Source organism: Drosophila navojoa, chromosome 2, assembly GCF_054131105.1.
Source record: "Drosophila navojoa isolate 15081-1374.11 chromosome 2, UAZ_NAV_1.0, whole genome shotgun sequence".
Classification (NCBI taxonomy): Eukaryota; Metazoa; Arthropoda; class Insecta; order Diptera; family Drosophilidae; genus Drosophila; species Drosophila navojoa.
The window spans coordinates 31,266,335-31,281,331 of record NC_142890.1 but is presented as its reverse complement, the minus strand read 5'-3'; the positions used below and the strand labels follow the sequence as shown (position 1 = coordinate 31,281,331).

Genomic DNA, 14,997 nt, shown 5'->3' with positions numbered 1-14,997 from the left:
AGTATTGTGGAAACGTCATTTATTTTATTTGATGCCTTTTGTTGGCCTATCTCTAAATCGGCCACGGATTAAATTTTATCGATAGAGATAAGAATATTTGAAGTATAAATATCGGAATAGGCTTGCATCACTAAATTGCTGATGGCAACTCTTAAATGCGATTTTTTGTTTATAAAATAAATAACTTGTTAAAAGTTGACACACATAGGAGCTGTCATGAAAATAATAATCAAAGTGCTCAAGGGCAAAGATTGCACTCTTGAGGTAGGTTTTTATTTCCTTTACATGCTAAGCAATACTGAAAAGTATTTCCATTTTTGGCCAGGTGTCGCCGACGTCCACGATTCAGGAGTTAAAAGAAAAAATAGATGTCGCTCTACAAATTCCCTCCACAAATCAGAAGCTCCTATTGCTTGGCCGACCATTAAATAATGACCAGACAATTGCATCCTATCCGAACATCAAAGAAGGCACTAAACTCATTCTTGTCGTGATGAAGCCTGGATTACGGGACTGCATTCATCGTGCATTTCGCAAATACTATACGGAAGCTCAAGCGGACCGGCTGACCAACGAATTCATGACAGATTTCGAGGCAAAATTGAAGGAACAGAGTTTGGATGATTTGGAACGTTTCGCTGATAATTGCTTATAAATCTGATAAATCTATCAACATATTGACGCTGAAAAGAACACATATACTCGATTTTATTTCATTGTTTTCCGAGCATTTTAGTAAAAAAAAAAATGACTGAATTTATTTGTCATACCCGATTCGACTTTAATTTCGAACAGCGTGGCAACTCTGTGCTTTGCATTGGCAATTGAGTGAGTGTCAGAAATGCAGGCGTGCAATTTTCTTAGCCGAGTTGTTAACTCTACGAAGCCGAACGTGCGGTCTTTTTCCAGAACCCTTGGAGCTATGGTTAAGGTAGGCAGAGCGCTTATCATTACTCGAAATGAATTTGCAAACCATTTTGTAAAAAATGTAAAAATTACATAAGCATATGTATGTATGTAGCCTCATAAATATTGATTGCGACGGCAGAGATGTCATAAAGTGCACTGTATCAAGGTTACATCAGTTCTATTACTGTTAATGTGTTTGTGTATGTTCTTCAGGTTGGAGATAAAGTCCCGTCTGTGGACCTCTTTGAGGACTCCCCAGCGAATAAGATAAACACCGGCGAGCTAACAACTGGCAAGAAAGTGATCTTTTTCGGTGTGCCCGGTGCTTTTACACCTGGCTGTTCGAAAGTAAGCTTTCCGACGAAAAGGTCGATTGAGACTATTATGATATAATGAATTGTCCACAGACTCATTTGCCGGGCTACATAAGTGGAGCAGACTCTCTTAAAGCCGAACAGGGTGTGGATGAAATTGTTTGCGTCTCCGTCAACGATCCGTTTGTGATGTCCGCCTGGGGCAAGGAGCACGGAGCAGCTGGCAAAGTACGAATGCTAGCGGATCCTGCTGGACTCTTTGCGTCTGCATTGGATGTGAATATCGATCTTCCTCCATTGGGTGGTGTACGATCCAAGCGTTACTCCATGGTCGTGGAAAACGGCGAGGTTAAAGAGTTAAACATCGAACCCGATGGTACTGGCCTCAGCTGCTCGCTGGCCAACAACATTGGTAAGAAGTAAAAATGAATCACACAGTAATAATAGTGCCGAAATATCATGTTTTCAATTACTAAACAGCTATGTAGGGATTAAATAAAAATGCAATTAGATGAATTATGCGTAATGAATGATTTTGTTTAATATCTAGTTGGATTAAGGTGTAAATTTTATCTCTAGCGGTTGTCTGTGTTGGGCGCAATCTTCTGGGATAGCAGCTTGCCATAGCCGCCTCGTCCTGCATCGTAATCTGTTCTATATTCGTCTCGAACCTGTCCGCCGGTTTTGCCGCGTCCATATTGCCGGCCCTCAATGAATCCCGCGTCCCAGTCCACACGAATCAGTCGATCGTCCAGTCGCGTACCGTTCACAAATCTGTAAAGTAACTTTGTAATTTTAGTAACTCTGCACAAATTTGTTAATGTTTATTGGAATTGACCTCATGGCAGCTTCTGCTTCGGCTCGCGTGTAATATTCTACAAAGCAGAATCCACACGGGGTCTTCTTATATTTGTCCAGGCCCATAACTATGATTCGCACATCGCCGCAGCGCGAGAAGAGCTCGTGTATTTGCTCCTCGGTTGTGTAAAACGATAAGTTGCCTACATAGAGTGTACTGGAGTCGCGCAATGACCGCTCTTGTTCCGACCGTGAGCCCTGAAAAAAGTATGATCAATATCATAAATTTAGAAAGGACATATCACAGAAAATCTACTTACCTTGAAGTGCTGATCACGATATGAGCTCAAATCTATAGACGCACTCATATTATTTTTCAATTCGACTAATAAAACAATGCAGACATAAATTGTTAAATTTTTTTGCTTAAAAGTAATGCCAGTGTGCACACACTATTAAATTGATAATGATGGAGTAGCCCTTTGCTACAAAGCCAGTATAATTTTCTATTGAATGGTCACACTGTCCTCATAAGAAAAAGCGTAGCAAAACAAAATCCACTTTCTGCGGCTAAGTAAAAAAAAAAAACAAAATTAACTCTAGAACTGCAGCTTTAAAAGTATTGGGAAAAACAAAGTACTGCTGGTAGCCAAAGTTAATAAAGTGAATTGTTTACAATGACACGGGGTCTAGAAAGTAATAAATGAATTGTATGTTGCTCGAAAATAACTTGCATATGCACACACTGTTCTATAAATATGCGCAACCAGGGCTACGTACAACTTACCTATTGCTTTTAGTTCTTGTGGGCACACTCGCTTAAGAAACAGCGTAGCAAAACAAACTAAAATCGGCTGCCAAGCTGACAAAACAGAAAAAAGTATTAAATGCATACTTCTCATACGAATATCGCCATTAAAAGGCAACTCCGCTATCGGGGTGATGTCAGCGGCAACATCAGTCATATTGAGGTACTTCCGGCAGAAGAAGCCCACAAACTGCCAAAGGTCAAGTCGCCAACAGCTGCGGATGACGTTGGCGTTGCAGCAATGAGTACTCAGCACCGACTCTTTAACGGTAAATATGACGAATAGCTGAATCTATGAGTCTATCTGAATGCTTTCGCTCACAGCCGGCTCAGAGACTAGCACATTTTATGACTTCTTCAAAGTGGAAATGACGCGCGGCTATATGTTAGAGCATGACGAAGAGCGGTATTCTGCACGCCGGCAAAAGATTTACAGCTTCATGCGCATTCCGCGAGATCTGGAGCGCTTTATGGTCTACGGAATAATGCAATGCGCTGACTCCTTCCTCTATATCCACACATTTCTGCCGGTGAGATTTTTACTAGCCGTGTGGTCACTGCTGACACGGACTGTTGCTCGGATTCTTCGAATGCGTGGCGGCGGTCAGCGCCTGCTGTCTCCTGCAGAGATTTGTGATTTGCTCAAGGGCGCCATTTGGATAACGGTGACATTGATAATGCTGCTCGTGGACACGAATCGCGTCTATCACATCATCAAATCGCAGTCAATAATCAAGTTGTATATATTCTACAATATGCTCGAGGTGGGCGATCGCTTGCTCTCCGCCTTTGGACAGGACACAATTGATGCGCTTTTCTGGACGGCTACGGAGCCAAAGAACTCAAAACGTGAGCACTTCGGCGTGCTAACACATATTCTCTTTACTCTTATTTACGTGTTCCTGCACAGTGGACTCATCATGTTTCAGGTTTATCGAAATTCGAAAATTCCCCTCATGACACGTTTCCTAAATAGCAGTTCTATCACTCTTGCAGGCAACCTGTCTAAATGTAGCCGTTAATTCGAACAACAAGGGTCTGCTCACCATTATGATATCGAATAATTTTGTCGAGCTCAAGGGATCGGTATTCAAGAAGTTCGATAAGAACAACCTCTTTCAGTTGACCTGCAGCGATGTGCGCGAACGTTTCCATTTAAGTGTGCTGCTGTTCATTGTGATGATACAGACGATGAAGGAGTTCGACTGGAGCATCACCCAGTTCTGTGTCATGTTGCCCGACTGCTTTGCCGTGCTCTTCACCGAAATACTTATTGACTGGGTGAAGCACGCGTTCATCACGCGATTCAACGAGCTCCCCGAAAGCATCTATCGGGAGTACACGACGAGCTTGGCTTACGACATGACGCAGACGCGACAGAAGCACGCCTTCTCTGATCACTCGGACCTCGTGGCACGGCGCATGGGCTTTATACCATTCCCGCTGGCTGTGGTACTCATCAAAGCCATCTATACGGCGGTGTCCTTTCACAATTTTGCCGCCTGGCTACTCTTTCTACTCGCCTATATATTCGCACTGGGTCTACGCATTTGCTTGACTATCTGCGCTCTAGGGAAGGCGTGCAAACTAATGAAGGAGCATCAGACGGAAAGGAATACTTCCACGCCCAGCAGCATGACCAATGTGCCCGTGATTGGAGCAACGCCTGCTGGCTTACCCACCTCCAATGTGCAATTGCTAAACAACAACAATAATGTCAACAGCAGCACCAACAACGGATCTTCCTTCAAGCCAACAAATGCGGCCACTTTACCTTTGGAGCCAGTTTTGAATTTCTCGCGTGCCACCTCGACCTCCACACCCATGAAGGCATCCTGCGAACAGGAGTTGGATGTGACCAATTCGCTGGAGTTGGGTGCCACTGCGCTGTTCTCCAACAGCGACGTTGACCTGGATGATGTCTGCCTCAATGAGCAGGTGACGAATGTCAATTCAAATGCCAATAATCAGGAGGTCTATCAGGATGAGGAGCTGGCACGGAGCGAGCCGGACCTAATGCAGCTCAGCGATGCCGTTGGGGCTGTGGCCAGTGTTACTGCTCACCTAGACCGCGCCAAGGGGTTGCCCAAGCGCACCCACAAGCGCTCCGAGTCGGAGCCATTTATGGGCGTGCAGAGTCTTAACGAGAAGCAAACTACTTCAGTTTCTGGCAACGCAACGTAGCTTTAACTGATTAGTTAATTACTAATTTTTATTTTGCGTGTGCTGCTGTAAATCGGGATTGGAAATTGGATTATGTGTATGTATGCCTAAGTAAAATGAATTTATATATGTATGCGTTGTATGTTATCAGTTAAGCAGAGCAGGCTGACTATGTTCTCTATAGGCTTAAGCGTTCTTTTCACTTTAGGTATGATTACTTTAATTCATGCAATAACAAAGAAAAATAGACGAAATTATCTATCGTTTCAAGTGAATTTCTATTTCAATTAAAATTTTTCCGCTAATCAGGGCTGAAGACGGTATGTGGGAAAATTTCCAGCACTGGCGCTTGCTGTTAGTTTACATTACCATCGGTGGATGTCAATGATTGATTGATAGACAGAGCTGTTAGTTAACATTTAAAGCTAGCTTTTCATTCTGTCTGCACTGCAATGCAGTGGCAGACTATTTAAATATGACATCTATGATTTTGTTTTCAAATGTAAATTTTCACTATGACTGTAAGACAATTTGCGATCGGCTTTGCTGACACTTAACAGACGTAATTGCACTGTTAGCTGTAGTCAAAGAATAATATAATTTAGCATACTTCTTAGGCACTGATTATGTATTTATTTATTGTTAACATTTTTCTTAGAATAAATTATTATTAGTATTAAAAGTTAAAATTTGTTGTTCATATAAAGTCATATTCAACTTATATTACTATTCAGATAATTGAATATTGTTGATTTTACTCGGAAAGCTGTCATCAATTATAGGTCGCACATTCTCACAATTTAACCGGAAATGGCTGTCAACTTGCTCGACTATTAGGTTAACCTTTAGCCGTTCATTGCCTGCATATTCGTGTGGGCTGTCCAATATCGCCCAGCCATTGCTTACAATGCTCCAACGATTTCCATGGTCCGCCAACTGACTCTATGGCAACCATGAGTCAGTGCACCCTGGCTAACCTGGGAGCTAACTCATTTAGGGGATAGGTTAAGTAAGCTGTGTACTCAATAAGGGCCAATAGAGGGGGTGAAAGGGGCTGCCGAGGGTGGTCCCCTGTCAATCCTGAATGGCATTTCATGAATGAAAATGGCTTTATTCGCTGGCATCGTGTTTACACGCGTAGAAAAATCAACAAGCTACAAATAGCGCGCTTTTACCCATAGCTAAGAGTGGCGCAGCTCCGCGGCCCCTGAGGCTTGCACGCGCGTGTACACAGAAACACACAGACGCGCATCCACACACACTCACACACTCACACTCGCACACATGTGTACTGCTACATTTACATTCAATTTACCGCTATACACGCAACGCGCCGTTGGGCGTTTCATTTTTATGAATGAAATTCTACGCTGACCTTGAGCGCAGTTACGTCAGAGCTGCTGCTCGGGGTAGTTTTTCCAGCTCCATCTCACACTACCCACAATTACATATGGCAATATACATATCTGGTATGCTTGTATGCGTTCAATGCGCATGTCTTTCGATTCGCACTATTTCCCCTATTTCGAACGTCGAATTCGTCTGGGGTTTCCTTTCATTCATGAAAAGCCAACCCGAAGGCATTTCATGAATGGCTTTGGCCAAAACTCTCTTTGTGGCCCATCCCCTACTTTTCAAGGACGCGTTTTGGCATCGTTATCGATTTTCTTATACATATATGTATATGTATTTAATGGAGGCTACATTTATGACCTTTGTACGACAATCATCTATTAATTAAAGTAATTTGCTGTGCAGCCCAATGTAATTAAGTCAACACAGAGATTTTACTTAATTTTAAAGTCGGATCTTGATATAATTTTTATATTTTATTGCACTTTGAATTCATTATATGGAAGTTCTTTCATCATAGATTCGCACATGAATAGGTAAAATTTATCATGTCTTATACAAATAGTCGACAACAGTATTGCTTGTATTCGTATAATATAATACCTTGATTTTAACTTTAGTTCCTCTTTCCATTACTAAGCTAACATTAAATTGTGAAGTTCTTTATATCAGCCGCGTATAAAATCATATATGATCTATAATAATTAAAATAATACAGTATATATTCTTGATATGTAAACTTTATATTTAGTTTTAGATAATTTAAATAGTGATTTCAATATTTTCTAAGCCTATTAAAGAGTTTTCAAATCGAGCAAATTTTAAATTGTCCATACATAATATTGGATATATTTTTTAGCTTAAATAATAATATTATTATTTTTTGTAATCCTTAATTCACCCGCACTAAACTTTTCCCCGAGTGCTGTGAAAAGTGTCTCCTTAAGCAATTTCCGGCCGGCCGGCTGGCATGCGATAAATATAGCCTTGAGCGAAGAGGAGAGTAAACGCACTCAGTTTTATGAATGAATGAAGGAGTGAATGAAAAAGGAAAAGGAAGCTCGGGGCCGGGGCCGGGGCCAGCGTCAGAAGAAGTTGGGTGAAGCCAGCGAAAAGCGCTCGGCGTGGAAAAGTTTCGTAGGGCAGGGCCAATGCTTTGCCTTGCTCTTGACTGGCCTTAGCCCATAATTTATTGATTTTTGCCTGTACTGTACTGGGAGACGACGCAGGCGCCCTAAAAGCCAGTCAGCCGAGCCAGCCAGCCGTCCAGCTGGCAGCCAGTTGGGCAGGTTATCTGTGTGGCAGATTGGCGTCACGTTTTGGGTGTTTGGCAAGGAATAAAACTGTTGCGTCACTGACGTCATAGGCACTCTGAGCATTAAAAAACATTTTAAATACATAATATTTCAGCTTGTGATACCAAGAATAAATGATTTAACAGAATCAGAATGATTACTGCTTATGCGTTAACAGAGTAGTCATCACTCAACTCTGTTAACTCAGAAGCAGTATGAATTTAATCGTTATTTAATTTTCAAGAGTATTCAAAAAAAAGTTATTGGAATTGTCGAAGAAGTTAACCAATGACACTGAAATATTTCAAATGCTATATATAAGTGCTACCCTTAACTAGTAACTGTGTGACACGATGTTATACATTCTAAAATAACTGCTAGTCGAGCTGAAACTTGCAACTGTTAATTAACAGTTACTTGTAGATATTGCAGTAACATCTTTGTAGCATACTTTTGAGGACAAATGTGGGCTATTATTTTTATACCCTGAACCCATTGAAAATGGGAAATCAGGGTATAATGGTTTTGTTGAAATGTATGTAACAGGCAGAAGGAGGCGTGGCAAACCCCACAAAGTATATATATTCTTGATCAGGGCGACGAGCTGAGTCGATTTAGACCTGTCCTTCTGTCTGTCCGTCCGTCCGTCCGTCCGTCTCTCCGTATGTTTGAACGCGTCGATTTCAGAAGATATAAGAGCTAGACACTTCAACTTTTTTTTAAAATGTCCGTATATATCACGCGCATATCGAGTTTATCACTAAAAAACGATAACTCATTCCGATACTTTTTTATCGATAAAACCATTATCGAAGATCACTTAAAAAATTATATCTCCTACATCTTTCAAGCTAGAGTCTCCAAATTTAAAATGTATATTAAGATGTATTTTATACAATTTCGGTTTTTGTTAAAATTTACCACCCCACCCCTAAATCCACCCCCTCACCCTCATCTTTGTAAAACTCGTATATCAAATACTACGTCTAGAAATTAAATTATTCAACAAATAAGTTCTCATAATATCGCCAACACTGCAGCGCAACCCAACCGTAATCGCCTGTATATGTGAGTGTGTATGCGTGCGTGTATTTGTTTGCATGAGTGCGTGTGTGGGTGCTAATTATTATTGAAATATCAGTTGCTTGTAGGGTTCAGGGGATCTCGTAGTCGAGCAGTCTCGACTAGAGCTTTCTTACTTGTTTATTTAAGCCTTACAGTTCGCATGGAATATTATACGTTTGGTAGGTGCAGCAGCGCCGCCTTAAAACTGCCTGATAATGCCGCTTTCGAACTCCTGGAACCAGGCGTATTGCTCAAGATGCCTCTGAACCACGTCGCCCAAGAAGTATATATGAATGGCTACATATCCGTCCGGATCGCTGTCATCATCGGAGTCGTCGAACGCAAAATCGATGTCCTCGTCGGACAAATAAATGTCAATGACAATGGTGGCATGCATCAGGTAGGTAATGGCGCAGCAGAGAGCGGTTATTGACTGCATTCGCATATACTTCCTGAACGTATCCATTGGCAACTGGCCGAGACCCTCATAGTCATCCATTGGCTCCCATAAGCTCAAATCCTGCTCAGCCTTATGCATGATGATCAGTGATAGCGTCACATACAGCATGAAGCCAATTACGTTGCGGACGATCTCTTTGACCAGGGAAACGGGGCCTATTGTGCAAACGTTGATGCTGGCGAAGACGGTGAGAATTGTGAACACGTAGAACATGATTGTGCAGAGGTAATAGGCGAAACGCGTCCATGCCGCAGGACCCAGTGGATGCGCGAAGAAGACCTCAATGTGGCAGAACGCAATCACAGCATTCTGCGCAAACTCGAGTGTGTTAAAGAGGAAGAGCACCGCACGCATTTTGCGGGTAAATAGTATATTATATTCTCTAAGATATTGTAATTATAAATGTGCTTAACCTGTTGTCTATATTTTGTTCTCTTTCTTTCTGGCAGCTTTGTCATGGGTGTTGATTTCGGTGATTTCTAGAACTCCCCCGTCACACATGGATCGCAGCACTGCGGCTGAAGCTCTGGAACCACTCGTACTGCTCCAGCTTCGATTGCACCCACTCGCTCATGAAGTAGATGCGCGCGGGTATATAGTCGCTGGCTTCATTGTCGTCGGCGTCGTCGTATTGGTAGGAGCCGCTTTCGTTGGACAGGAGCACGTCGATGGCAATGGTGGCGTGCAGCAAGTACATCACACCGCAGGCCAGAGAGGCAGCCGCCTGGTATCGCATGTAGATGAAGAATGGGTGCACTGGTTTCTCCACGCCCAATGTGTCATGGATATTGACGCCCAGAACGTTGAAGTCCTGCTCCGCATCCTCCAGCGTCATCAGTGAAATGATCACGTACACCACAAAGCCAATCACATTGCGCACGATCTCCTCGCACAGGGAGAGCCGGTGCCCGGTGCAGTTGTCGATGCTCGCGAAGACGATCACCACCGTAAAGGCGTAGAAGCAGGCACAGTAAAAAAAGTAAGCCACCCGCCTTTGGAGTGTGAGTGCATCCAGGGACTGCGAGAGAAAGCCGTCTATGTGAAGGAACATGAGCGCCAGGTTAAATATGGTCTCAATGGTGTAGAACTGAAATAGAATCGCCCGCATTATGATTCGATCCTGTACACTACAAATGCACACACACCACACCGAATATATATATATTTGAATATACGTATGTATGTATATACGTGTGCTTATGTGTTTTTGTGTAATTCTCGTCTGACAGTTTTAGTACAGTATGTTTGACACGCTTTTGTTGGCTCCAACTGAGGCTAAGGCAGTTGAAAGCGCTTCTCGCTCATCATAAAAAAACCACTTCAGAGTTGCCCCGTTGCCAATGTTGTGGTTCGTGTTGTTGTTGCAGTTGCTGGTCCTTGTCGGACTGCTACTGCTGCTGCTGGTGGAAACAGTAGCAACGTTTTGCTGCCAGTTTGATGTTGTTGACGGCCCGTTGACGGCGATTATGTTGATGACACACAAGACCGCAACGAATTTACGCGCAATTCTCCATCGCTCCGCCAGCTCGAGTGGCAAGCGGTAAGCATTTGTATTTAAATACACACCACAAAACGTAGCGAAAATGTTAGAACACATTTAGCTGTAACATTACATAGATACTTCACGATTGTTATCGATTACATATTCTGCTGACATTGATACTACAGTTTCGTTGCCAATTAGAATGTCGTTCAGTGAACTTGCTGGCAGTGCTGCCATCCCTGCAGACTCTGTTATTTGTAAAGGTAACTATCGGATAGAATACAAAACCAAATGATAGCCAGAGTAGTAGAATAGCTTTCTTTTTTTTGTTTTTTATCAAAATAAGTTTATCTAATTTAAATTAACAATAGCTCCATAGTTTATTTATTTTATTTTTAGAAATAATTCCACCCGGCAGCTACAGTCTATTGAACTGTAGTTCACTGAGTTCTTAACATTTTCGCGCTGGTGTATGTCGATGGTCAAAAACACTGAACCCACACTCATGGCAAAGGCAACAACAACCATGCAACGACAGTAGCTGCAGGAACATAACAAATCGGCTGCCGTTGTTGTTGTGTTTGTTGTGGCTGTTATTGGTGTTGTTTTGGCTGGCAGGCAGTGTTTAGCCGTTGGATGTGTGCAAAGTAAAAGGGTTAATTCATTTGGCTACAGTTGAAGAGCCATTCTGACTGCGTCATCTTGCCAAGAGAGAAGTGTCTTTTGGTGTTGTTGTTGTTGCGGCTGTTATTATTTGCGGTGGCGGCGGCTGCGGCTGTGGCTGAGGCTGCCGCTGCGGATGCTGCAATTTTGACAAGCAAACAGCGCTTAAGCAAGTTAAGTGGTAGCGAGCAGTGCAAAAGCCGTTCAGTGTTTGCAACTTTTGCCTTTGCCCAAGACGAATTCCAGGGATCAACACCGCCGAGCAGCAGCAACACAGTAGTCATCTCGTCATCCTCATCCTGATCGTCAGAGTCACAATTAGAGCTGTGTCGCAACGTTCTGAGTAAGTTCGTTTGAGCTTTTTACAATGAACCAGTGTGGGTAAGTGGTTCATGGATATAGAGTTCCACCTATCGATTATGAATAACTCCCTTATAGCTCGTAACTGACTCATTTCGATGTATCGCTATTGAGACTGAGGTCGTGAACAAAGTGCATGGCTCGCAATTCAACGATTGAACTAGATTTACCATCACCAACCAGCCATCTTCTTTGCTCCAAGTCAAACTTAGGCACGTGTGCACTTATAGTTGATTCTTCCACTCACGCTGTCTCTCTCTCTAATTCTCGTTTTATGATAATTGTTTTTTTGGTTTGTTTTTTTTTTGTTTTTGTTTTTTTTTTTTTTATACCCTGAGCCCATTGAAAATGGGAAATCAGGGTATAATGGTTTTGTTGAAATGTATGTAACAAGCAGAAGGAGGCGTGGCAGACCCCACAAAGTATATATATTCTTGATCAGGGCGACGAGCTGAGTCGATTTGGCCCTGTCCGTCCGTCCGTCCGTCCGTCCGTATGTATGAACGCGTCGATCTCAGAAGATATAAGAGCTAGAGACTTGAAATTTTTTTTCCTAGGTCCGTGTATATCACGCGTATATCAAGTTTATCACTAAAAATCGACAACTACTCCCGATATTTTATTATCGATTAAAAACCTTATCGAAAGCTAGTTATTTAATTATAGCGCCTACATCTTTAGAGCTAGAGCTTCCAAATGTTATATGTAGATTCATGTTAAAATTTACCCCCCACCCCTAAATTCACCACTCACCGTCACCTTTGTAAAAGGCGTATTTCAAGTGCTTTGGAATGTACATTCATTTGAACATTATGAGTATGTTCTGAAAGTTTCATTAAGATTGGACGTCTAGAAAATAAATTATTCAACAAATAAATTCGTTTAATATTGAACACACTGCAGCGCAGCCCAAGCGCAGTCGCTGCTTACTGCGCTGTTAGCAGAGCGCGTTCTAATACGTGCGTGTGTATGTATGTGTGCCTAAAAAAGGTGCAGAGTGATTGGAATATCAGACTGGAGGGTTCAGGGTATCTTCTAGTCGAGCAGTCTCGACTAGAGTCTTCTTACTTGTTTTTTTGTTTTGATTTGTCATCGTTTTGTGTACACAGTGTGGCACACGTTGGCCAGTCCTTAAAGAGGGCGTATGCACTTGCCCGTAATGTGTATTAATGTGGAATGTGGCTCAGCTTTGGCGGCTGTTGCAGTTAAGAGTGTTAAAAACTCTTGTGTAATCGCACGGGCTACCAAAACACTCCAGTTACGCCCACCACCAAGGGGTTAGGCGGGCACATGCCATTAAAGTAAAATGCAAGTGCATAAATAACAATTACAGCTGCACCACTGCACCGCTACACCACTGCACCACCGTCAGCAACCACCAGAAATAGCAAAATCGGCGAACGCTCAGGTGTCAATTGTGGGCCGCGCGTTGTCCGGCGGCCATTTTGCAAAGCGCATTTGCTGATCGCCATATATACATATGTATATCTATGTACATATGTGTGTATGCATGTATGCATATATATCGACATATAATGTCCGTTGATTATTATGTTTACACTTGGCTTGCAATTTTACGGACTGCAATCATTTTGGCCAATAGTGCGGCTCCCATATAATGAACCACTCGGGCCAAGAAATCTCAATGCAAATCAACGGCAATTAATAATTCATCGCCCGTTGGGCTCCTACCATGGCGTCATAGCAATTACATGGCCGCAGTGGGGAGGAGAGTGTCAGCAAGAGAGAGTGAGAGAAAAGCAGGCGGAGCAGAGGGAGAGCAGTAAGCAACAAAACGTCAGTAATCTAAATGCGCAACGAGGGCGGTCCCTAAAGTGCTGAAACTACGATATATCCGCAAGAAACTATATATATGTACATATATGTACATGCATATACATACATACACAATTCATAATTTGGCGTACAAGTAAAATACAAAGCAAGACTATAATAAAAGTGAATCAAGCAACAATAAATATATTTAAAATTTTATACAATCGAAAAATGGAAATAAATAATTTTAATATAAAAATAATTTATTTATTTGTATTTTCAATCGTTGGAGTTGTGTTATGCATTGAGCAAATGCTATGATGGAAACAATTAAAATTATATGTACTTAACCTACTTAAAAAAATTCACATCAGTTAAAAAAAAATAGATTATAAGTTCATATAAATTTCACATCAGCTTTAGAGCTGTGCAGTACAGTTCGTCATCATTATTTAGTGTCGATATACGATAACTCAGTGCAATTGCCTATCGCTATTGTTACCACAAGCGACTTTCTTTAAATCCGAATACTTTTCGAGTCCATGCTCGTTTATCTGTCCATATCGTTGTCTATATTCAATAAAATAAATTTAATATGCAAAACAGGCGGGCAACTGCTGCAGTGGCCGCCTGTCGTTCAGTATCAGCAAATTTGCAATAAAATATTTGTCTGGCCGCGGTGTCCATTCAAAGTCTGAGACTTGGTATCCAGCTCCAGCTCCAGCAGTGGGTCGTCGAGTGCTGGCTACTGAAAATTATTTATTCGCACCTTTCGCCGCCACCGCCACCGCCACCGCCACCGCCACCGCCACCGCTACCGCCACCGCCACTGCCGCCGCCGTAGACATCGGCGTCGCCTGCTCGCACCGCTCCCGCCATCTAGATGCGGCCTGGATTGGCCCAGTTGGAGCTGCATTTCCATTTGCTTATCAAATCGCTTGCATCGTGCAAAAGAAATGCAGGGCAAATATAAATATTAGTGAGCTGGCACCTACGGCTGCCGGGAATGGAGGGGCGTAGACATAAAGACCGATATGCGATCGGTCTATGAAATTAGGCGCTAGCTACAGCCAACAGCCCCTTCGGCTACTCCAAGCCAGTCTCGCGCATGAAAAGTGAGAAAACGAATTAGTGCAAAGGCAACCTCACCGACGAAGCAGTCCCCACTGCACCGATGCACCGATGCACCGATGCACCGATGCACCGATGCACCGATGCACCGATGCACCGATGCACCGATGCACCGAGGGGCAAAGTGTGTGGGTCGAACATGTAGTAGGGCAGTAAGGCGCAATGAGACGACTACCAATCGAATATACATATATACATATACATATGTATGTATATATGTATGTATAGCTCTAGTTTCCTAAGGTGAAATTCGAGTTACGCGTGTCTCTTGGCGTCTCCTCCCGCAGTTAAATATGCCAACACAAATCTCTATGTAAATGTTGTACGCTCTTAGCACAAGAGCTATCGATTAAATATGAATTCTGGATGTCGGGCTGAAATCTATGTACTATATACTATATAATTTTTAAATGCTCGTC

At 42.5% G+C, this 14,997-nt stretch overlaps 5 protein-coding genes across 5 annotated transcripts; 3 read left to right on the top strand and 2 right to left on the bottom strand.

Moving 5' to 3' along the window:
- Positions 1–96: 96 nt before the first annotated feature.
- LOC108650207 (ubiquitin) lies at positions 97–693 on the top strand. Its single transcript, XM_018099329.3, has 2 exons — positions 97–264; positions 326–693. Exons 1-2 carry the CDS (start codon positions 217–219, stop codon positions 653–655), a joined length of 378 nt encoding a protein of 125 aa, XP_017954818.1. The 5' UTR covers positions 97–216; the 3' UTR covers positions 656–693.
- A 79-nt stretch (positions 694–772) lies between these two features.
- Prx5 (Peroxiredoxin 5) lies at positions 773–1,753 on the top strand. The gene is made up of 3 exons (XM_018099233.3): positions 773–931; positions 1,123–1,257; positions 1,317–1,753. The coding sequence occupies exons 1-3, from the start codon at positions 842–844 to the stop codon at positions 1,644–1,646; spliced, it is 555 nt and encodes a 184-aa protein (XP_017954722.1). The 5' UTR covers positions 773–841; the 3' UTR covers positions 1,647–1,753.
- Cbp20 (cap binding protein 20) lies at positions 1,736–2,537 on the bottom strand. Its single transcript, XM_018099277.3, has 3 exons — positions 2,342–2,537; positions 2,062–2,279; positions 1,736–1,997 (listed from the first exon to the last, which is right to left on the bottom strand). The coding sequence occupies exons 1-3, from the start codon at positions 2,387–2,389 to the stop codon at positions 1,799–1,801; spliced, it is 465 nt and encodes a 154-aa protein (XP_017954766.1). The 5' UTR covers positions 2,390–2,537; the 3' UTR covers positions 1,736–1,798.
- Positions 2,538–2,728: 191 nt separating this feature from the next.
- On the top strand, positions 2,729–5,255 carry LOC108649799 (protein TAPT1 homolog). Its single transcript, XM_018098853.3, has 3 exons — positions 2,729–3,098; positions 3,154–3,758; positions 3,826–5,255. Exons 1-3 carry the CDS (start codon positions 2,909–2,911, stop codon positions 5,011–5,013), a joined length of 1,983 nt encoding a protein of 660 aa, XP_017954342.1. The 5' UTR covers positions 2,729–2,908; the 3' UTR covers positions 5,014–5,255.
- Positions 5,256–9,658: 4,403 nt separating this feature from the next.
- On the bottom strand, positions 9,659–10,461 carry LOC115564684 (uncharacterized). The gene has a single exon (XM_030389280.2). The coding sequence runs from the start codon at positions 10,271–10,273 to the stop codon at positions 9,659–9,661; it is 615 nt and encodes a 204-aa protein (XP_030245140.1). The 5' UTR covers positions 10,274–10,461.
- Between the last annotated feature and the right edge of the window lie 4,536 nt (positions 10,462–14,997).

What these genes read in the sequence shown, in the direction of transcription:
- LOC108650207 (XM_018099329.3), top strand. Translation starts at nt 217, where the DNA reads ATGAAAATAATAATCAAAGTGCTCAAGGGCAAAGATTGCACTCTTGAG. An exon ending in GCAAAGATTGCACTCTTGAG is followed by an intron (nt 265 to 325) that starts GTAGGTTTTTAT and finishes ATTTTTGGCCAG; the next exon opens with GTGTCGCCGACGTCCACGAT.
- Prx5 (XM_018099233.3), top strand. Translation starts at nt 842, where the DNA reads ATGCAGGCGTGCAATTTTCTTAGCCGAGTTGTTAACTCTACGAAGCCG. An exon ending in CCCTTGGAGCTATGGTTAAG is followed by an intron (nt 932 to 1,122) that starts GTAGGCAGAGCG and finishes TATGTTCTTCAG; the next exon opens with GTTGGAGATAAAGTCCCGTC. An exon ending in TTACACCTGGCTGTTCGAAA is followed by an intron (nt 1,258 to 1,316) that starts GTAAGCTTTCCG and finishes AATTGTCCACAG; the next exon opens with ACTCATTTGCCGGGCTACAT.
- Cbp20 (XM_018099277.3), bottom strand. Translation starts at nt 2,389, where the DNA reads ATGAGTGCGTCTATAGATTTGAGCTCATATCGTGATCAGCACTTCAAG. An exon ending in ATCGTGATCAGCACTTCAAG is followed by an intron (nt 2,280 to 2,341) that starts GTAAGTAGATTT and finishes TACTTTTTTCAG; the next exon opens with GGCTCACGGTCGGAACAAGA. An exon ending in GAAGCAGAAGCTGCCATGAG is followed by an intron (nt 1,998 to 2,061) that starts GTCAATTCCAAT and finishes GTTACTTTACAG; the next exon opens with ATTTGTGAACGGTACGCGAC.
- LOC108649799 (XM_018098853.3), top strand. Translation starts at nt 2,909, where the DNA reads ATGCATACTTCTCATACGAATATCGCCATTAAAAGGCAACTCCGCTAT. An exon ending in TCAGCACCGACTCTTTAACG is followed by an intron (nt 3,099 to 3,153) that starts GTAAATATGACG and finishes TTTCGCTCACAG; the next exon opens with CCGGCTCAGAGACTAGCACA. An exon ending in GTGGACTCATCATGTTTCAG is followed by an intron (nt 3,759 to 3,825) that starts GTTTATCGAAAT and finishes TCACTCTTGCAG; the next exon opens with GCAACCTGTCTAAATGTAGC.
- LOC115564684 (XM_030389280.2), bottom strand. Translation starts at nt 10,273, where the DNA reads ATGCGGGCGATTCTATTTCAGTTCTACACCATTGAGACCATATTTAAC.